General features: G+C 50.0%; 1 protein-coding gene across 1 annotated transcript in view; it reads left to right on the forward strand.

The window, feature by feature from the left end:
- NCSTN (nicastrin) overlaps positions 1 to 22,817 on the forward strand; it is a 44,500-nt gene that overhangs the window by 13,337 nt on the left and 8,346 nt on the right. Inside the window, 7 exon segments of the mRNA XM_054991968.1 lie at positions 547 to 656; positions 2,811 to 2,963; positions 6,540 to 6,644; positions 8,502 to 8,573; positions 10,171 to 10,340; positions 15,588 to 15,690; positions 15,911 to 16,006. Coding sequence (XP_054847943.1) covers positions 547 to 656; positions 2,811 to 2,963; positions 6,540 to 6,644; positions 8,502 to 8,573; positions 10,171 to 10,340; positions 15,588 to 15,690; positions 15,911 to 16,006 — 809 coding nt within the window.

The raw sequence follows: 22,817 nt of genomic DNA on the forward strand, positions 1-22,817 counted from the left end.
TTTTCCATAGCTAGATGATTCCAGATTTTCGTCATCCAGAGATCTAATGTTGGTGCCAATTCATTTTTCCATTTGGTTGCGATTGCACTTTTAGCCGCAGTTAAGAGTGTGTTAATAAGGTCTCTTGGAAGAATCAACTTTCTCAGGATCAGAAGTAACTGCTGGGGGAAGGGGGAGGAGATCCTCAGTCCTTGCATGGCGCAGGTTGCTGAACCCAGCCCATTATTTCAAGCTAACAGTGTTAAGCAGGTACATTCACCTGCTCATTGTCTTGGCTTTGATACCAGAACTCCTTTCATTAGTCTTCTGAACCAAGATCAGGTGCACTGCTTTAGGATTTCTGAGTCACCTTTTTGCCAAGTAGGCACCAATTATTACTTTGAATTTAGCACAGAATGATAACGCTCATTAGTTGCCGGCTACAAAACTGGAAGCAAGTGGGGCGATTGGTAGGTGGGCCACGATTCTCCCCAGGCTGAGAAATGGCAGGTTGGTCTGCTTACGCTCCTTGAAGTTTGCTGTGACAGCTTTTTTTCCTGCCCATAGAAGTCATCTGTGACCCACTCTCTGATTACAATGTATGGAGCACGCTGAAGCCCGTCAACGTTTCCACAAAGCTGAACTCCACTGAGAAAGTCGTCATGGTTGCAACTCGAGTAGGTGGAACAATAGCGCAGCTTAGGGTCCTCTCTCTGTTAAATTCTCCTTGTGGGCATTTTGAAGTCTACATGGTTAATTTGGCACGATCTCCTCTTTTATCTACTTGGGATCATTTCTTCTGGTTTTCCTGGTTGTGGGGTGGTAAGAAGCTGGTAGATTAAGTGGCAAACGGAAACTTTGCTGACCACTGGAACCTGGCTTTTGAGGATCAGTTCAGATACCAAGCCAACCAGGAAGCTTGGTTTGGTGTGATGTCTGGATTGAGAAACTGGCTTGCGATTGTCTGGCAAACTGGAAACCGTGGTTTGAAATTTTGAATGCAAAGTATTGCTTGGTATGCTGTCTGACTCAGCCAACTGTTATTACCGCCATTACAGGTTTAAATCATGGTTTGATAGTATGCATGGAAAGTTGAACCATATTTTTTTGTTTTAAGCTAAGTTTAGTGCAGATTACAGTTGGGCATGATATCTGAATTGAGCTTGACTCAGAAAGTCATAAATAAGAAAGATTAACCATGGAATTGATAGGGGAATTTTTTTTAATAATATTCTGCTGCAAATTAGAAGTTCCCCTGCTACCACTTACCCAAATATATTCAAGACTCCAGTCACAGTGATACAAAGAAATATGGGTTTTACTGTGTTTCAAATAAAGCCCAGGTGCATATTGCCTCTCTGGATCACATGCGTAAAGACCAGTTACATCAGAGAATCCTAAATACCTTTAGCACTGATTGTTTACAGAATAATTGCTATTTGTTTACAGAATAAAAGATGAAGAGGGTTAATACAAACAGTTCTTCTGAGTTACATTTCCCAGGATACATGACACCCAACAAGCCTGAGTGACAAGACGGTCAGACCTGACTGTAATATAAACACCTCAATGCTGAAGTCATACTTTTGTTATGGGCTCGAAATGCTTCTGAGAAGTAACTCATTCAAGGCTTAAATCTTAGTTACGTAACAAAAACAATGAAAAATGTTTATAGTTTGCTCAGAGACTTTTCTTGCCTGCGTTGAGATCACGGTGACCCTGCAGCCTAATCTCGGAAGTGAGGGAGAAAGAATTTGCCACCAAGGCGGCTATTCCTCTTGTGTAGGTGTTCAGCTTCAATAATGCTCGCATAGGATTTTAGGAGCAGGGTCCTCAGAAAAATCTCTTAACTTAAATGATACCTGAGTTGATGAGCTATACCTTGCAGCTGGCTGGCAACCTGGGAGTGAGCTTGCAAACCCAAGTTTGTGCTAAGGTTTGCTGTGATGTCTTCATTGACATACCATTTTATAGCCATCGCTTCACATCTGGACACCATTGCACCTGGGGACTGGGTCAGAGGGAAAACAAAAGGAGATTTGCAGCTCTAAACCCAGGTTTGCCACAATTGGATCATAAACTGGGGTTAGCAGAAACCATGGCTTGGTGTGATGCCAGAATTGAGCCTGAGAATTTCAGCAGGCATTACCCTTCCTTCTTTTCTTTGCCTCCCATTCCAGAGCCAAGAATGTACCACAATCTGTTGGTCTCTGTAGGTTATGAACTCTTGAGAGGCAGCGTTGAAACACTCGCACAAACACACAAACACCCTAGTCCCCAGAAGTGGCTCATAACTGATGTAATTAAAACCAGAATGTGAGCTCTAACCTTTCAATGTGTCAGGTTATGGCCTGATTTTTGACGTTGACAGGGGCAAGATAAAAGCACTTTCCTATGGCACTTTGCATTTACGAGATGTGGGCTGCAGCCTAATTTGCTTTTTGAGTGTAGAGTCAGCCAGGTGAATTCCTCTGGTTTCACAAGCGTCACGTTAAAATTCCAAAGAATGGCCCAGGGCCCCCTGAAGAAGGGAATAGATGGGCCCTATAACTGGAGGAAACAGTCCAGTCCGTTTAGCAGAACTGGAAGTGTTTGGCGGTGCCAACGGGGGATATGGGTCACAGTTCCCAAGCATTTTTGCTGAAGCAGCTCTATAGATTGTCAATTTAGACAAAGCACAAAACCAACAGCTAAGTTTCTGTAGCTACCTTGTGGCATGATATGTGAACTGAGGCTGTGTGGAGCTTGGGGACAAGGTGATGAAGCCATCGGCTGATTCTTGACAACTTACCACAACTATCTTGTGTTGATGCTGGACTCTCTCCTGGCAGATCGACAGCCATTCTATGTTCTGGAACGTGGCACCCGGGGCAGAGAGCGCCGTTGCATCTTTTGTAACTCATTTGGCTGCAGCTGAAGCCATTCACAAAGCACCGAACGTTCAGTCGTTGCCGAAAAACATCATGTTCACCTTCTTCCAGGGGGTAAGTCATTTTCTGTTCTTCTATCTGCAGGCAAGACAATTATTTTTCTAGGTAGATATTTTGGTGTAAGATTTTGGTGTAAGATCATGCTCAACTTCAGCGTTTGGAGTAAGGGATCGCATCAGCGGGCTTTTCCATGCAGTCTGAGAGCCTGGAGGATACCTTTAAATGCCCTGGGCTGGAAAATGTGCTGTCGAGTTGTGGAAGAAAATTTATTTCCCCTTGGGGAAACAAACAGACAGGAGAGGCAGATGTATTCAGCCCCAGCCCCTCCAGGGAAATGGCATTTTAATGTCCCCAGAGTTGCGCCGTTCCATTCAGCATGTTTATTCAGTAGCTTGATGAGGGCCTGATGCCAGATGATGGTTTGGCGCTGCGCATATGAGTCTGGAAGGACCCTTGGCTTTTTCATGGGGTCCCCCTTCCCTTTCCTTCTGTACTAAATGGGTGATTTCTGAATTTTCAGCATACCAGAGTTCGGCTTTACATCTAAACCAGCAAACTAGGGTTTGTTCTTGTCCTGCGAGCCGGGATTCCTAACTGAGAACAGACCGGGAATCTTGGCTTGTAGGGACATCATAAGCTGTAGCTTTCTGCTGGAACCCAGAATTAACTCATTAGCATGTGGCATAGTAGGGGTGAGACGGATAGCATGAGCAGGTGAACCCAAGGCTTCTCCAAGGCTGGTTTGCGTAGCGCTGCATCAACTTTAGAGAACTTCCTACCTCTTGAAGCGGGATGCCAATATTTTTAATTAAATAAAAATGAGTAAGGATGGATGCAAAAACGTTCCTTGCAAAACCCAGCTCTTCACGCATCCCCCAAGAATCCTGCAGGTGGTGGACAGCTTGGGCATCTTTGGACTGTTTATTCCGAAGGGCCGCATCCATTTTAGAGCAATTCCGATGATAAAAATACCCCCGTCGAGTAGAACTATTGAGTTGCAGAGCGTGTGGAACCATCTGCAGTATCATCTGGGCTTGCATCTGCTTGGTCGTGATGGGGGGAAACAAGGGGACCCCCTGTGGTTTTGCATCTGGATCTGTAAACTTATTATTCAAGAAAGAACAAACACACACACCCCTCCCTCGATGCCAGTGTTGCGTCGGAACTTCCCTTCCATTTCAAGCTTTTATTCTTCAGGACTTGGGATGCTTAAATTACTAACCTCCCCAACACCACCAGCGCACCCTTTAAAAAAAGCAAAACTCAGCGCTGTGGTTTTGCCCCAACATGTGCTTCCCAGGATTATGGGTGTTGAGCTGTGTGGCAGACTTTGCACATGAGAAGAGACCCTTTTTGTCTGACCTGGGGTTCTGCGTTAGGTATATGCCTTATACAGAACTGAACTGTCTAGCATCCTTTCCCATCAGTCAGAACAAACTGAAAACAGCCCTTCTTTGCTGTTCATCTTCTCTCCTCTCCCCCCACCCTAGTGGCTGATGTTCAGAGGTAAACTGCCTTGGAACTAGGAGACTGCATTCTTAGATAACATGACTCATTGCTGCTGCTGGATTTGTCCATTGTAAATTTCTCTAATCCTTTGTAAGAAGTGCCTTGCTGGGTCAGGCTAAGGTTCCTATCTTCTCCAATATCCCGTTTCCTGCAGTGGTCGATCAGATGCTGTACTTGGAATCCCGCGTGCACGGATGAAAGCGACCGTCCTCGTCTCCCCCGCTTCCCCCCCCCCCATTGCTTGTCCTTCAGCAACTGGTATTTAGAGGTTCAGTGGCTTGAACATAAAAACGTTTCACAAAGAGAATTAAAAATATATGTGCGCTCCGGAGCAAAATGCAGTAATTTCAGGGAGCTGGCAGCAGCGCAAAGCCAAGAGGAAATTTGGAGGGGGGGAATGAAAAAGGGGGAGGGAATAGATGGTTAACAGCTGATGTTCCCCTCAGGCATCAGTTCTGAAGAGCCTTAATTTGCGCAATGCTGTCAACTTAGTAGTGGTTTCCAAAGTCCTGTGATGTGTCCATGTGACTGCCTTCCCTCCCTCCCAAGTGGAGATGAGCAGTTGTGGCTTCTCTTAAGAGGGCTGCAGAATTAGCCATCTTAAGCCTGCAGCTCAGAATTTCTCAGCAGTAACCTGCAACGTGAATGTAGCACCTGTTCTGTTCTACATATGAAATCCTTACAACAACCCTGTCAGGTAGGCATGCCTCTTAAACGTTTGATAATCGCCTTAAATGTTCATACGTATCCTCCTTTTCAGTCCAAAGTTGGCTCCTGAAATGGAGAGCCATATAAAATCAAATGTAAATGATGAGAAATGCGCATGATGTGCCACTGCCGCTTCCTCTTTATGGAGACCCTGTGAAATTTGTGACTTTCAGAACATCCGATCATTGACAGCCTTGCTCAGGTCTTACAAACTGAAGGCCGTGGCTTCCTTTATGGAGTCAATCCATTTCGTGTTGGGTCTTTCTCTTCCTACTGCCTTTCCTGTCCTCATTGTCTTTTCCAGCAAATCTTGTTCTTTGGTCGCATCATGAGAAAATGATAGCCTCACTCATGATTTTGCTCTGGAACCCACTTATTTGCCATTCCCACTTAATTTCATTCCCCTCCAACACCACATTTCAAATTCCACATTCAGTTTTCTTCCTGTCCTTTCTTCATTGTCCAACTTTCACGTCGATGCACAAAATAATATTACAGTGGGGCTTAATTTCTGGTCAGGGTTGGTTTCATACAAGATAGAAGGGTGTGTGTGGTATCTCCAACTGTGACCTCCATTATTATAGCAGTTGTACATTATCACTGCTGTCTTTGAAGCTGCGAGAAGCGGGGCTTGCTTGAGACTAGCTACCATACCATAGTGTCTGGAAACATAATTCTAAGCACGCTTGCTTGGATTTAAGTCTCACTCAGTGCTGCTTGATCCTTTTGGCGTGGCCCAATTGCAGAACACCTGGTTTGAATGCAAAAGGACCCAGGCTTGATCTCTCTTATTTTCAGTTAATAACAATAACAACAACAACATTCGATTTATATGCCGCCCTTCAGGACGACTTAACACCTACTCAGAGCGGTTTGCAAAGCATGTCATTATTATCCCCACAACAAAACACCCTGTGAGGTGGGTGGGGCTGAGAGAGCTCTGAGAAGCTGTGACTGACCCAAGTTCATCCAGCTGGCTTAAAGTGGAGGAGAGGGGAATCCAACCCAGTTCTCCAGATTAGAGTCCCGCGCTCTTAACCGCTGTACCAAACTGGCTCTGCCTGAGACTGTGGAGATCATCCTTCATAAGCCTGTGTGCTAAAAGAGACCTAAAGATCTAACTCCATATAAGGTGGCTTCATATGCTTAGGTATGGTTCTCAGGTAGGTGTGTGTAAGAATGCTGCCTAAAATACTGAGCTGTGAATTGGGGAGTCCCAGGTTCAAATCCTCACCTCTGACAAGATGCCTTTGACAAGTCTCTCTTCAGCCCCCTCACCAGCAATAGCATGCTGTGAATGTACCTGACCATGTTGTCAGGATTCCAAGAGGATGTACATGACATACTTTAAACACTCTGCAAATGGTAAGATGAAGATCCAGTTCATCTCTGGATTTCTTTCTCCCCTGCCAGGAAAGCTTTGACTACATCGGCAGCTCTCGCATGGCATATGACATGCAGAAAAATAAGTTTCCGATTCGGCTGGAGAACATTGAATACTTCCTGGAGCTGAGCCAGGTAGGTGGCTGGCATCTCGTGCTTCCTTCCGCAGCTTGAAAACTCACGTGCCGTATCTCTTGCTACCCACTCTGCTTTGTCTGTGTATGTTCTCCACATTTACCTGTTTATTAAAAATAGGTACTCACATCAGTTTATTTAAAGACATTTTCATGCCCCCTTCTCACCCCAGGAGAGGCCCAGAAGTGTACCTAAAAATATTCTGTTGGCATATAAACATAATCAGGTTGATTTCTGTGGAAAAGATCTACATGCACAAGAGGGAGGAATTCCCTCCCTCCTCTGTGGCAGCGTTCCAGGTCCCCCCTCTGTTCCTCCTGGGGGGCCCTCCATCCCCCAAGGTGAGCATTTTAGAGGGGATGGTTTAGGCTGCTGCAGGGGGTGGGGAGTTATGCTTCCATGCGTGGAATTTAGATGGGGTCCAACCAATAACATACTAGAGAAACATCAAACTATTAGTAATTTGGGTATCTGGCAATGTTATCCAAAAGCCACAAGCCATTAAAATCAGATTCCAGCTGTCCTATGGCACTGTTCAATTTTTTTTAAAAAAAACCCTCCTTAACAAAACAGGCTTACGAGCTTTCCTACAAACTGGGAGAGGAGATAGCTGCTTAACTGCCTCCAGAAGGCCATTTGGAAGCCTTCGGCTGTTACTATCACAGGCTGTGCCTGTGGCCAGACTGGAACACATCTGAGAATCCTAATGGCTGGCCTGAGAAGCAGAGATTGTAGTAAGGAGCCTAGTTGCTGCATGTGTTCTAACTGGTCCTGAAGGGATCTGGATCCAAGGTGGTGAAATGCTCTAGGACCTAGAACTTAACCCAGATTAAAAAGTATTAATGGAAAGATGGATCTGTGTGGGTCCTCCTACTCTGTAAATCTCAAGCTGCAGAGTCTTTGAGTAGAATCAGCCCAGAGGGACTGAAACCCCAGTCTCCTGGCCCATACATACGCTCTCAACAAGTGGCCCACTGCATAAAGAGCCATGGATAAGCGAAGCAGGACCAAAAAGGGATACGTCACCCCTTGCCTGTTCATAAAACAAAGGTTATCCACCAGAGCAGCAAAAGCTGTCTACACCGCAAGCAGGCCGGAAGCCCAGATTGAAATGGACCAAGAAAAGACGGTCATGCTGTCAAAGACACACACAGTGTAGTATTAGCACCGTCAGCTTTATTTTAGTTAGTTAGTTAGATCCCCTGTGATCCATGGTGTTAAGTTTGCAGAGCAAAAGGTTGCATGTTCAGGAATCCCCTTAGCCGTTGAGGCAGAACTAATACGAAGTAATCCTGAGTCATGTTTTAGAATGGATCATGCACATCAGGTAACGGTTCACCTCTTGTGCCACTCTTTGCAAGTGTCAGCAGCTAGCTGAGCTTGGAAATGCGAGGATCACCCTCAGCCTCTGAACTCCCAGTATTAAATCAAAAGTTAATATTGGTCATAAGCATCTGTGAACAGAGTGGCGTTGCTTCTCCCTCTTGACAAAAGCCTTGCACATCTTGCTTTGAAAACAAGAGTACAAAACTTGATCCGCGCCACCGACACGGAGTTGACTTCGACAACCTTGGGGGCTTTTATACTTCCTTGATAGACCACGGGTGGTTCACCAAAAAGTGGCCTCTGGTCCATCCGGAACAATACGTTTCATCCCTGATTAATCAGACAACTAAACCTCCCTAATCTCGCTCATTTCCCACTGGGCTGCTTCCTTAATAACCCATATTTCCCTGGCATTCATGCAGTCTCTGTTGCAAGCGGGGGGAGGGCCGTGTTGTATCTCCAGCAGAGATTCCAGACTGCGGCCTGTGGGCTGCAACTAAAGCAGGGCGATGGGTGCTTTGTGTTTTGCAGCTTGCGCCAACGAATCCCTCTGTCTTCTGGATGCACACAGATCCCCTCTCCCAAAGGAACCTGTCTGATCAGGTAACAAACTGTTTTCTTTTTATCCTTGAGGGGGCTTATGCTGCAAAGAGCACCCTCAGTCTCCAACTGGGTGCCTCGCGCCGCTCCGTTTTCTGTCCCGGAGGTCCCATTGGAGCCACGGGGTTCAGATTCCTCATCTTCCCAACAAGACAAGCCCTGCAGGGCAAGGAGCAGTTTCTAAGGCGGAACCGCTGAGGGTCAGGCTAGATGTGGTGCAAGAATCCACACACATTTATTCACGTGTCCACATATTGACACAGAAAGTGGGAGAGGGTGACTTCAGCAAAAGCAGAGCATGCAAGTCAAAGGAGTTAAATCCTCACCCTCCCTTGCTGCATTCTGAGCATTTTTGTTTTGTGCTGGATACAGACTTGCGGGAGGAAGCGTTTGAAGCAGCAAGGGTGGGGTTTGGGGTTCAGCTCCTCCGATCTGCACGTTACACTTTTCTTTCAAAGCAGGACGCCCTGCTATCACCCCCTTTATGCACACTGACAGGCGGGCCACCCTCAGCTCCTTTCGTCGTGTCTCGTCGGACCCCCAAGCTAGCAGGGGAGCTGTGAGGTCAGGGTGAGGAGGAGATCCCAACAGAGGGTGGCTGAGACAGCAGGGGGAGCTGGCCAGGCAGGCCATTCGAACTAAGGCACAGGACAGAGGGGCGAGCAGGAAAAGCATTGCACTGGCAAGCTCTGGTAGGCGCTGAGTGGCCACGTGCTACCAGGCCAGCATTTGGCTTTCTAGTGCTAGGTCCCTGATGTCTTTGTTTTTGGGGCGCTGGGGATGAACTTAGGGAGGTCTTAAATGGGGAGGGAAGGAGGGCTATATTAACAGAATGGCCACGCATTTGGTCCCCATCATTTGGCATGGTCACTTAATTTAATTTTAATTTATTACATTTGTATTCCGCCCTCCCCGCTTTCGCAGGCTCAGGGCGGATAACAGAAACACAAACATCGCATACCATTTAAAACATTTAAAAACACTTCATCTAATCAATTAACTTACAACTATGCAAAAATAAAAATATATATTTACATATAAATAATTAAAAGCAGCACATAATATAAATTTGATATTCCACACAGCGGTTCTTCCAGAGCAAATACATGTAGTAGTGCGGAGTAGGTGTAGGCGCCTTCTCTGTCTGATGCCCCAGAGGTCCTATCGGGGTGTGTTGACCCCAGAAGGTACTGGAGCCTGCAGTAAGGTTTTCTTCCACAGCTGAAGCTCTGGGGAGTGGGAAACGGGTCCTAATGACTCAGCCTCCTCCTCCTCCAAGGACATCCCTTCCAGGACATGACGCAAGTACAGTGGAATGGCTCAAGCTTCTCTTAGGAAGTATTGGTAGAAGGACGTGTGTAGAGACAGTGGAGAACATTCTCAGGAGCACGTGTGTCCCGTCTGGTATTCCTGGATGCTAATGAGTTGGTTGAATGCAGCCTGTGTCAGTCGCCCAGCCAGCTGTGATCCTCTGGTCTCACTTGTTTATATAGAACTGAAATATATGTGGTTATGCTAACCGAGGCATGTAAGCTCACGATCTTTTAGTAGAGGGCTTGAGGAAACCTCACCAACACCAATGTCCTCCTTTGCCTGTCAGATTAACACCATGCTGGTGGCACTGAAGAACAGCACCGCTGGCACCGGGGTGGAAGTACGCGAGATCAGCTCATCCCAGGCTCTCCCGCCATCCTCCTTCCAAAGGTTTCTCAGGCTCAAGGAGATTCCCGGGGTGGTGCTGGCTGACCACAACACCTCTTTCCAAAACAAGTAATGTCCTGAGTTGGTGATTATGTGGGGGATGTGGGGCAGAGGGAGAGATGCCTCCAGTCTTTAAAGTGTTCTGCCTTTTCCTTTGCAAAGATTTTTTTCTGTCTGTTTTTCCCTGTTAATTTTTTGAGGGGGTATCTGAGATTAGAATTCCATTGGCCAGTTCAGGTTTCTAGCCCTTGAGAAAATCCTCCCTCCTTTCCACACAGGCTACCTTTTTTTAAAAAACTTTTATTTGAAAATTTACTAGTTTACAAGGAAGATGGGAAAAGAACAATTGTGTCAGGATCAAAAATAGATATAGCAGAATACACTAAGAAGAGAAAGGTAACAACAACAACAAAAAACACAATTTGTATACTTAAGTGGCTGTAAAGATGACTATGTAAATATACGCCTTGAATTGGGGAAATAGTGTGTAAGAAGGTGTGTGCTATAAACCTTTAGAAAGTTAGCTTCATTTTTTGACACTGGCGTTTAAGTCAATAAAACCAAATATATCAGTGTTGAATAAAATTTTCAATGGGATCTTCCTTTGTTTAGCAAAAGGTCTAGTTAAGTGTCAAAAATGGATTGATGCAGTTAACTGGGGGCCTGTAATTCTTTCTCTGTGATAAACTCATAGAAGGGTAGCCATTTTCCATAAAATAGTGAGTTTTTGGTAGATGAATCCAAATATTGTAGGTTGTTTATTTTTTCAATGATAAAATAGTCCCAGATGTTCTGCTGGCCCCCTTCTCCCAGTCCAAGGAGCCCTTCAGGCAGAGCAGATCTGCAGGATTCAAACCCGCCCCCCCCCGGCTGATAGTTGATAAAAAATGTCATAGAGTTGCCACTGGGGAAAGAGTGCTGGAGCTGATTCCCACCTAAAGGACTGCCAGTTGCGCACCGTGCTCTCTGCCTGCTCCCTCTTCTGCCATGAAACTCTGGAAACTTCCAAACAGCTTTGAAGGTCTTGCAAGAGGCTCTTTGCAGCAGTAGCCAGTAGAGGGGGGTCATGACTGCCCTTCTGTGCGAGTCGAGGGGGGAGAAGGGCGCTGGAGGGAGTTGGCAGTTGTGAGTTTTGGGTGCAGGGGAAGGCAGAGGGGAGCAGACGCGCTGTGTAATTAAAGAGGCGCGGCGTAATTGTTCTGACAGCCGCAAGAAATCCAGTTTTGTACCGAAAACATTCCCTGCAGCTGGCTGGCAGCCAGAGGTTAGCAAGCGGCAACTGAGCATGCATGAGGGACTCATCTGTTCTTGAAGGACTGCTTTAAAACAAAAACAAACAGAGGAGGGAAGGAAGTGTGTTTTGTGATGGCCCAGAGAGCTCCAGGCGTTAGAGCCCCGGGGGGGGGGGGAGGGGTCGTGCTTCTCACCCCACCTGACCCCCTGCCTCCCCATGGGGTTCAGTTGTATGCTCCAGGCTGACCCATAACCAAGTCTCTGATAGCTTCTCGTGCTTCCCTCCATTTGCAAGCCAGGCCAGTGGGGGCAGGAGGGTCTGACTTGATCCAAGATTGCCAGAAACCGAGCCGGCCTTCTTTAAGAGCTCAGCCCTTGTGTGGCCCTTGCGGGATGGCCCAGGAGTTTGTAGGCAGCGTTTTCTTCACTGCGGGTAACGGTTAAGTTTCAGACTGCAGGAGCAAGACTTCCCAAGAAGCAAACAGTTGGCGCCTTTCCCAAAGGTGTAGTAGCTGTGTGAGGTGCCGCCGAATGAATGGTTCATGGATCTACCCAACTGCCTTGGGTCATTGGTCCACCTCGGTCAGTATCACTTGCTCTGACTGGCAGCAAGTCTCTGGGGTCTATCCTGGCCACTGCTGCCTGAGATCCTTTCAGCTGGAGATCCAAGAGATCACCTGCCTCAAAGCGGGTGATCTACCCGAGCCATGGCCCTATCCCACACAGGGTCTCGGTAGAGATGTGCTGTGCCAGGAACTGCTCCGCAGTCTCCCCTTACTCTCTCTGACTCCTATCTCCCAGCAGTCCCTGTAAAAGCAATCGGGAAGAGATTGCTCAGAGCTTAAACATACACAAGCTCACTGCTTTCTACTGTGTCAGGCTCTTGACATGTCAGGGTCAATATTACCGTACTCTGGCAGTGGCTCTCCTTCATATCAACCACTACCTTCCCCGTTTACCTGGAGGTGCTGCCGATTGCACCCGGGACTTCCGGGGTGTTCTTTCACTGAGCTACGGCCCTTCCCTGACCCATTTTCACTTCCTGCTTCTCTTTGCTTTGTTCTGCTCTCATAATACTAGAATTTGTGTGCGTCCGGCTACATAGCCAAATGGAAGTACTTCTTAACACAACATTTGTTTAACTAGCGGAGTTCGCTCTTCCTGCCTTGCCCGTGGGCTTCCCAGAAGTGTCTGGCTGACTACTGTTGGAGACAGGATGCTGGGCGAGAGGGACCTTTGATCACAAGAGGGGTTCTTAGGTTCTCATGACCCTCCTCTGAATCCATCCTAGTTTCTTTGCCTTTAGCTTCCAGACGCCTGCTTCAGCCCTGCTCCTTTGGCCTCAATTCAGCCGCGCCACCGAGGATATGCACACCCTTCTTTGATGGGCTTGTTTCCCATCTGTTCCTGAGTAATGCAAGACATTATGAAAGACCAAGTTGGGCTATTGGGGAGCACCATACAGCTCCTCTACCCACTGTTCTGCTCCCTCTGCGCCAGCCCTGCTTTGGCGTTTGAGAGCTTTGCTCCGCTGGGTCAGTTTATGGGATCTGCCAGTCTGCGTGCACCCAGCCTAGGGTCGCTTGCTGCCTGGGCGAGTGAAAGCAGCTGCGGATTTATTGAGGGAGCAGGAAGCCCAGCTTGACTTGGCAGAAGACGTGCCAAACCAACGCAGCCCTCGGGTGCAGTTTGCCTTCCTTAGAGAGCATAACATCAACAGTGTCCTGTATCTCGTCTTTGGCAACTGACTTTGCAGATTTGCTCTGCTGTTTTCGAAGGCCCGCCTGCTCCCATGATCTCCCTGTTTGCTTTGCTCTGCCTCAGAGCTTCCCCTGCCTTCTGAGGAAAGGTGCGAGTGGGCAGAAGAGAAGAGGACCTCCTTGTAATTCCGTGCCTCTGGAACACCTCATCAAGGTGCATCAGTGCTTAGTTCTCGTGGCCCCTTCTTGCATGCCCAGGGTAATGCTAATCGCCACTTGGGGTCAGGTAGTAATTTCCCTCAGGCCAGTTTGGCTAAGGATCCTGACGGTGTTTTGTCATCTTCTGAGCATGGAGCAGGGGTCACGGGGGGGGGGGGTAGTTGTGAATTTCCTGCCTTGTGCAGGGGTGGACTAGATGACCCTGGAGGTCCCTTCCAACCCTGTGATTCTATGATTCTAAGGGACATTTGCCTAGTGCCATTGTAGGGGCTTGTGGGTCCTTTCTGCAAACTGAACAGCACAAAGATGCTCCCATCGGGGGAGAGCTCCTTACACCAGGGAAAGGGGCTGCCATTAGCTAAACAGACCTGTGTGTTCCAACCCAGGATGTGTACTGGTGTCAGGGCTTTTTTTCTGGGAAAAGAGGTGGTGGAACTCAGTGGGTTGCTTCATGAGCTTGTGAGGATAAAACAAAGAAGAGGGCAATGTAAGCTGCTTTGGGTACCCACTAGGAAGAAAGGCAGGGTATAAATTTATTTTTTATTTATTTTTGTTTATGTCATTTATAGTCCTCCTTTCTCACTGAGACTCAAGGCAGATTCCACAGTCTGAGATTAGTACAAACAGTATCGAGGGCATTTCCAGAAACAATGCCATAGGGTAAATAAACCCATTTTTACAAAGGCATAGTATTCGTAAGAATCCAGTACAGAGCTGAAGAAATGCTTAAAGCATAGGTGACACATGGGAGCATATATTTAAGACAACAAATAGTATGTAAGGCAACATAATGGAGTCTATAAATGAAGGAAATAAATAAGTACAAGTGTAGCATTATCAGCATTCAGTTTCCTAGTATGTAATAGCCGCACAGAACAGCCCTGTAAGCCTCTTTTGTCAAATGTATCTCTGTGTGCATTCTTTGGTAGGTAAGAACAGCCTTGTTTTACTGAACTAGTGTGGTGTAGTGGTTAGAGAGTTAGGCTAGACTCTGGGAGAAAATGCCATGAAGTTTGCTTGGTGACCTTGGGCCAGTCAGTTTCTGTCTCAGCCTAACCTACCTCGCAGGGTCGCTCTGAGGAGAGGAGAATAATGTAAAGCTGCCTGCTCTGCTTAGAGGAAGGGTGGGATTCAAATGTATTAAATAAATTTTTGAGTCTTTTGTACTCAAAAATTTTGGTTTATATAGTGCATTTGAGAAATAGATTGATATAGAATTGTAAGTTACCTTGGATTCTAACTGGAAAGCTAGGGTAGAACTATTGGTAAATTAATGGGGGAAATGACACACATTTGGCCCCTGGAAATCCTATAGATTTCCACTATGTAGTTTATTATGTTTTTTATCCTGCTCTTCTCCATTTTATTCCCACAACAGCCCCGTGAAAGAGGTTAGGATGAGAGAGAGAGTGACTTCTATTCTTATGTCCATCAATGGCTGCTGGCCATGAGTAAAGGGATCCTTCACATTTAGAGGCAGTGAACCTGAATCCCAGTGCTTAGGAGGCAGTGCTGGGGGGGGGGGCGCTTGGCCTCTGTGACCTGTTTGTTGGCCCTTCAGGGCAACTGGCTAGCCACTGTGTGAAACAAGATGTTGGACTAGATGAACCATTGGTCTGATCCAGCAGGGCGCTTAAGCCTGGACCGAGGACACTCCGTAAGTTTCATGGCCGAGACGAGATTTGAACCCAGGTCTTCATGTCCTAGCCTGATGATCTGACCGCTCTGCCACTGTGGCTCCTTTATTCTTCACCCCTCAGCATTCCTGCCTGTAGTAGGGTCCTGGGGCTCTCCATTGGTTGGAGTACAGCCGGGCAGAATAAGTCACATTCCTGAGCTGCGGTTTCTCTCTGAAATCAACCGGCATCACATCCGAGGAACCAGGGCTTAGGGTTTGAGAGTTGCGAGGATTTCTCTTCATCAGCTCCCCTCCCCAAACAGGCTTGAGCTCTTCAAACAAGCAAATCTGCAGAAGGGCCAAGTTAATTACAAAGCCTCATTAAACGCTTGAGGAAGGGGGGGAGCAGGAGGCTGGATTCATGGCTGGAGCCCAGCCCCCCCCTTCCCCAGGGAAGTCTCCTAACACCTGCTCCAGGCACAGCCTGTTTGTTTGAATGCCCTGCCACGCCCTCGCCCAGCCAGCCTCCTCCTTCCTTTCTTCCAGGTACTACCAGAGCATCTATGACACATCGGAGAACATCCTGCTGAACTATCCCGAGTGGCTGAGCCCCGAAGAGGCCCTGGATCATGTGACTGAGACAGCTAAGGTTGAGTGTACTGACATGATTGGGGAGGGGGGCATCTTCCATCTGTCCTTTGCGAAGGCTGGGGGGGGCACCTTGTATTGTCTTGCGTGCTCGGTTGCCATAGAGACACGCCAGCAGCCGGCACGCAGGCCAGGCGCGGGAGGGTTGTTGGCCTGCTCTCTCCGTGCGCCGGGCCTGCCTGTCTTGATTAACACCAAGCCCTCTTCCCTTCTTCCCGCAGTCCCTGGCAGAAGTGGCCACAGTGGTTGCCCGTGCTCTCTACCAGCTTGCAGGGGGAAGTGGCAGCACCACAGCTATTCAGGCGGATCCAAAGACGGTACGAGCAGATGGGATCCGGGGGGCCTGGCGCCTGGCCTGAGCCCTTGTGTATTTCCCTTCTGTCTGTCTGTCTGTCTGTCTCTATCCTTGTGTTGACACAACATGTTGTCTTGCATCCTCTCCCAGAGCAGCCTCCTCTCCACCCCCTTTTTTTTAGTTTTGGGTCTTCTCGCTCTGATGGGTGCCATTTGGGATGAGGAGAACAAACAGCTGCCCTGATCCCGGAGCACTCCTACAGACCAGTCTTGGGAGGGGGTGTTGCAGACGATTCCCCCGCTCTTATCCCCCATAATGTTTTGGGATATGGGGGAAGGAACATTGCAGCCTTTTGAACCCGTGAACACTGCTGTCGTTGACCAATGCAGTGGCTGCTTCAGAGCAGAGAACTAGAGAAAGCCCCTTAGCTTCTTGCCAAAGTGTGCTGGGTTCAGGCTCCTCTCTCTCTGTCGCAGATACTTATATTTGTTTCGACTGCCGTCTCACGTTTTTTTGGTTACTGTTTTTCCAGCCCCTCCTTTTGGACGGCATGCTGTTGTTGTTGTAATTTCTGCATTGCTCTTTGAGAATCTTTTGCCTTGAAAGATGGGTTATCAGTCTTCTAAATAAGATACTTATTATTCATCTTCGTTCTTCTGTGCCTCCACACATGGGGACTGCGCAGGCGCAGGCCAGCCGCCGGAGAATTTTCTAGAGCTTCCATGGCTCCGAAGGGGCCGTTTGTCGCGCGCCTCAGCGACCGTTTTCCCGCCCAAACGGTCACGTGATCCTCCAGCGACCAACGGCCCCTTCCCTCAGTTCTCTTCTTGCCGCCGCTTGGAGAGAACGTGAGCTTCGTTGCTCTGTGCTTTTGTGCTTCGTGCTTTATTCTGACTGATTGCTTGGCTTTTGACTTCGGACTTCGTGACCTCGACTATTCTTCGGATCTCGTTTGGACTTTGTTGTGGACTCGGTAATTTGACTCGGACTGTTTTTGACCTTCCTTTCGCGTGCCCCTGAAGATGGCCTCAAAGGCTCTCTTCAAGCATTGCCTCCAATGCCACACTAAAATGGCCAAGACCGATGGCCATGAACTGTGCCTGTTCTGTTTGGGGGAGACCCATAATGTAACGGCCTGTAAGATTTGCCAGGGCTTCACCAGCAAGGCCCGACAGGAGCGCAAGGCCCGTCTTAACTCCTCCCTGTGGCAGAAGGTCATGTCCGGAGGCGCCCCGTTGCCCTCCTCCAAGGCCGGCCCTAGCCCCTCTGCCGAACGGCATTCCAGAGCTGGCTCAGTGGCCTCCGCGAGGTCGGGGTCGAAACCGCGTCCCCCGAGTGCCTCGGCGTCGAGAGCGGCCTCTCCAGCGCAGGGACCGGTGCGGCCGCCCCGTAGCGCATCTTCCACCAGGTCGGATCCGAGACCGACATCGGAACCGAGGATCCGTCTACCGAGTCCCCGATCGGAACCGACGACCGGGTCGATTCCGGTAAAACCTAAGAGGTCGAGGCCGAGGTCCCCTTCGAAGGCGAGGAGCGCGTCGGTTCCGAGGTCTTCTTCGGAACCGGCGAAGAAGAAGAAGAAGACCAAACATCATCGGTCGCCGCATCCCGCTCCCCAGGAGGAGGTCATCGTGCTTCCTCACACGCCTTCCCCTCATCTGGATTCCCCCGAACCAGAGGAACTCGCCGTGCCAGTGCCGGATCCGATGGCCTTCGAGACGGTGCCCGCGGAATTCTCGTCGGGGCCGGAGCCGAGCCCGCGCCGTCGGATCCGACCATCTCCTGCACTTCGGTCGCCGAGGCTGGAACCGAGCCCGTCTCCTCGTCGGAGCCGTCCTTCCCCTGCCCGTCCATCTTCACCAGCTGCCGGTCGTGAGCGACGTCGGTCTGGGGACAGTGTCCGATCGGCCCGGTCCACTGCGTCCCGACATCGACAGGCCTCCTACCTCCCCTCGCCATACCATTGCCAGTGGGAAGGGGCACCTGCGGGTTTCTCCGTGTCGGAACCGAGGCCTTCGACGTCGAGGTCGACGTGGGCTCCCCCTCCGCACCAGGTTCCGGAATCCCAGCTCGGTTCCGATGAGGAGGATGTGGAGAGCTTTGGCGGCTACCAGTCGGAGTCCTGGTCCGAACCATCGCCAGCTGAGGAGCTGGTACCATCTGCGGACTCGCCATTCGAGGACCTCCGCATCTACGCCGACCAGATGGCAAGGATGGCCAAGGCTCTCGAGATGGACATCTCCTCGGCAGTTCCCCAGACCAAGGATAAGCTCCTCAAACGCATTTACGGAGACAACCCGGCGTACGTTGGCTTCCCCATGCTCGAGGGTCTTGAGGAAATCGTGGAGAAGGTATGGCAGGTGCCCTGCGATCAACCTCCAACATCCAAGAGGATTGAGCAGCTCTACAAGATCAAGCAGGGTACCTGGCCGGCGCTGGTGAAACACCCTCCACCTTCCTCCTTGGTCACAGAGGAGTTCAACCCCAGGCGATCGGGTCACTCCTCGGTACCTGCCGATAAGGAGGGCAAGAAACTGGATGCCATGGGCAGGCGCCAGTACATTGTTTCTTCCCTGGGTCTGAGGATTGCCAACTATCAGACCATCATGGCAGGGTACCAGCTGTACCTCTGGGAGAAGTTGGCATCCTATACACGAGACCTCCCTCCTGAGCAGAAGGCTGTGGTGTCCCTGCTGCAGACAGAGGCTGTGAGGCTGTCTAAGCAGCAGATGAACGCTGGGAGCCACGCTGCTGACACTGCTGCTAGAGGGATGGCTTCGGCGGTGGTCCTCAGGCGCCACTCCTGGTTGCGGTCTACGGCCCTGTCCCAAGAGGTGCGTTCCAGAGTGGAGAGCATGCCATTTGAGGGGGACTCGCTCTTTTCCAAAGCGACCGACGAGACCCTGAAGAAAAAGAAGGAGGACCGGCAGACGGCGCGGTCTTTGGGTCTGGCTCCAGCGGACAAGCCCTCCTCCAGGTCACGGTACGCTCCCCGATCTGGCCCTTACCATTACCAGGGCAGATACCATCAACAGCGGCCGGGCTACCAGCAGTATCCTGCCTACCAACAGCGGCCCTACCCTCCCGCACAACAGCAGAGGAGGCGTCGGCCCTTCAAGCCTCGTCCGGCACAACAACCGGCCCAGCAGAAGGATCAGCAGGGCACCGGGAGGCAGTACTGACGGGTCACGCCAGCCGTATCCCCGAACTTTTCGGACAGACTTAGTCCACTCCTCTCTGAGTGGGAGTCAATAACATCTGACTCATGGGTCTTAACTATTGTTGAACTGGGATACGGGCTGGAGTTCGTTGAGCTGCCTAGATGCAGTTCACCCCTGACAGCTGTCAATAACACTATGGCCGAGCTGGATGCGGAGATCGTGTCGCTCTTGGCCAAGGGTGCTGTGGAAGAATTGCCCTATGAGGACTCTGTAAAGGGATTCTTCTCTAGGTTCTTCCTGGTCCCTAAGAAGGATGGGGGCTTACGTCCCATCTTAGATCTGAGGGACCTTAATGCCTTCCTCAAGGTGACCAAATTCAAAATGGTAACGTTGGCGGCTGTGATCGCCTTGCTGAAACAGGGGGATTGGTTTGCGGTTCTTGACTTAAAAGACGCATACTTTCACGTGGGCATACGGAAGGAGCACAGGAAGTACCTGAGCTTTGTTTACCGGCAACGGGTTTTCCGGTATAAGGTGCTCCCCTTTGGCCTGTCCACTGCCCCACGAGTGTTCACTAAATGTGTGGCCCCTGTGGTTTCCTTCCTACGGGAAGAAGGCTGTACCATCTTTCCGTACCTCGATGACTGGCTCATCGTGGCTGAATCGGAGTCTAGGCTGGTGCAGGACATTGGCTTGGTACTTAGCACTTGCCAACGCCTGGGGCTCCTGGTGAACTTGGAGAAATCCAAACTGGTGCCCAACTGCAAAGTGTCCTACATTGGTGCACTGTTAGACTCTGTGGAGGGTAAGGCCCTGCTCCCCTTGGAGAGGGCTCGGTCCCTAAGGGGTCTAGTGTCCATGTTTAAAAGGAACCGGTTCCAGTCTGTGCGCACTATCCAGTGCTTACTAGGGCATATGGCAGCGGCCACCTCTGTGGTGCCTTTCGCTAGGCTGCGTATGCGCCCTCTACAGAACTGGTTTGTGCGGAGGTATGATGCTCTACTGCACCCTCCGTTCCTCAAATTCTCTATCCCGAGGGTCATCCTCTCCTCCTTGGACTGGTGGCTGTCTGATGACAACTTGTTTAGAGGGACCCCTTTCGGGTATCAACACCATGACATCACGGTTACCACTGATGCCTCTCTGTTGGGATGGGGGGCTTACTGTGGTGATGTGTCGGTGCAAGATGTCTGGTCTGACAGGGAAAAGACCCTCCATATCAATGTGCTTGAACTAAGGGCCATTCGTTTCGCACTTGTGTCTCTTACAGCACTGCTGAGAAATCGTCAGGTCTTGGTGCAGACGGACAACACGACTGCCATGTACTACGTGAATCAGCAGGGGGGCACAGTGTCCATGGCCCTGTGCCGGGAAGCCACACTCACTTGGCAGTGGGCTATCAAGAACGGCGTGTCGCTCCGTGCTATACACGTGGCTGGGTCGGACAATGCCCGGGCAGATGCCCTCAGCAGGGTCCCTTTACTGGAACACGAGTGGGAACTGAACGTAGAGTGCGTTGGGCCGATCTTCCAGATGTGGGGTCATCCAGTGATAGACGTGTTCGCCACTGCGGCGACCACCAAGGCCCACACGTTCTGTTCCAGGGCAGGGAGCGACCCCCTCTCTATTGGGGATGCCTTCCAGTTTACGTGGACGCAGGGCTTGCACTACATGTTTCCTCCGTTCCCCTTGATTCCCAGGGTCCTGTGCAAGATAGAGGAGGACGGGACGGACTGCATTCTAGTGGCCCCCTTCTGGCCACGGCAGGTTTGGTTCCCGAAGCTCCTGCGGATGTCCCAACGGACGTATGTGAGTCTGCCCCCTCGGCAAGACCTTCTCCTAAACGGGAGCCTGGTCCACCACGATCCAAGGAAGCTGCATCTAACGGCTTGGCGGATCGTTCCTCCCCGATAGGCTTTACTGACGAGGTACAGAGGGTCCTCCTGAATGCTCGTCGGCCATCCACTAGGCGCGCTTATGCGGCCAAGTGGCGCAGGTTTGAGCTCTGGGCACTTGCCAGAGGAGTGGTGCCTGACAACAGTCCCTTGGGGGTGGTGTTCGAGTACTTGTGCCACTTGCGTGGCCTGGGCTTGAAGGCTTCCTCCCTCAAGGTCCACCTGGCAGCGATATCAGCTGCTCACACCCGAGTTGAGGGTGCTACGGTGTTTTCTCGCCCACAATCCCGCCAGTTCCTTAAGGGCATGTACAATCTTTACCCACCTGTGTCAGCGCCAGTGCCTCAGTGGTCGCTGTCCTTGGTGCTCTCACGTCTCATGTTGCCTCCATTTGAACCGATGGCTACATGCCCCTTGGATATGCTATCCTACAAGGTAGCATTCTTGGTGGCCGTCACATCGGCCAGAAGGGTCAGTGAGCTGTCTGCACTGCGGTCTGACCCTCCCTTTCTTGTGTTTCATCCCAACAAGGTGGTCCTGCGTCCCTGCCTTGGGTTCCTGCCCAAGGTGGTGTCCGCCTTCCACCTCTCGCAGGATATCTCACTGCCTGCTTTCTTTCCTCAACCCTCCTCTAAGGGGGAAAAGGCCCTCCATACCCTAGACTTGAAGAGGGCCCTAGCCTATTACCTGGATAGGACGAAGGGATTCCGCTCCAGTCCTCACCTGTTTGTATGTTTTGGGGCCAAGGACAAGGGTAACAGGGCTTCCTCACAGACCCTGTCTAGGTGGATTGTGACGGCCATTAGCAAGGCCTATTCCCTAGCAGGGGTGGCTTGCCCGCTTCATGTCAGAGCCCACTCCACGCGGTCCCAAGCATCCTCTTCGGCACTCCTCAGGGGGGTGCCCCTGGTTAACATTTGTAAAGCAGCCACATGGTCCTCTGCAGACACCTTTGTCAGGCATTACGCCGTTGATGTCACTGCGGAGCAGGATGTATCTGTGGCCAAGGCTGTCTTACACTCCCTCTTTTCCTGAGGGAGTTTTGGTATGACTTTCTTGACGTACCTGTTGGGTACCCTTGAATGAAAGTGTGTATATATGTACCTGGGGGTGTGTATATATGTAAATATTGAGTATTTATGTGTCCTTACACAGTATTTTTACATAGATGTATATATGCATATCTATTTATTGTTGATCTTGTTTGCTTAATAAAATTGTGTTGGACTTCACCCCCGCCTTCCTTATTGTGTGAAGCTTGGTACACTCCCATGTGTGGAGGCACAGAAGAACGAAGATGAAAACAGGGTTAACATACCTGTAACTTATGTTCATCGAGTTCTTCTGTGCTGACACACAACCCTCCCTCCTACCCCGCTGTGAACTCCAATGCACAATACTGTGATGGCTGTAACGGATATTGGTGTTTTTAAGGTGTTACGGCTGAAGTGTGTTGGTCAAGCGGCGGCAAGGGAGAACTGAGGGAAGGGGCCGTTGGTCGCTGGAGGATCACGTGACCGTTTGGGCGGGAAAACGGTCGCTGAGGCGCGCGACAAACGGCCCCTTCGGAGCCATGGAAGCTCTAGAAAATTCTCTGGCGGCTGGCCTGCGCCTGCGCAGTCCCCATGTGTGTCAGCACAGAAGAACTCGATGAACATAAGTTACAGGTATGTTAACCCTGTTTTTCTGCCAATCAAATATTTTAGCACATAATTACTTGGCAGAATTTATTCTGCTACACAGGTGGACGGGTAAGATTGTCAAGCACCCACATGTT

Source organism: Eublepharis macularius, chromosome 1 (genome assembly GCF_028583425.1).
Source record: "Eublepharis macularius isolate TG4126 chromosome 1, MPM_Emac_v1.0, whole genome shotgun sequence".
Lineage (NCBI taxonomy): Eukaryota > Metazoa > Chordata > Lepidosauria > Squamata > Eublepharidae > Eublepharis > Eublepharis macularius.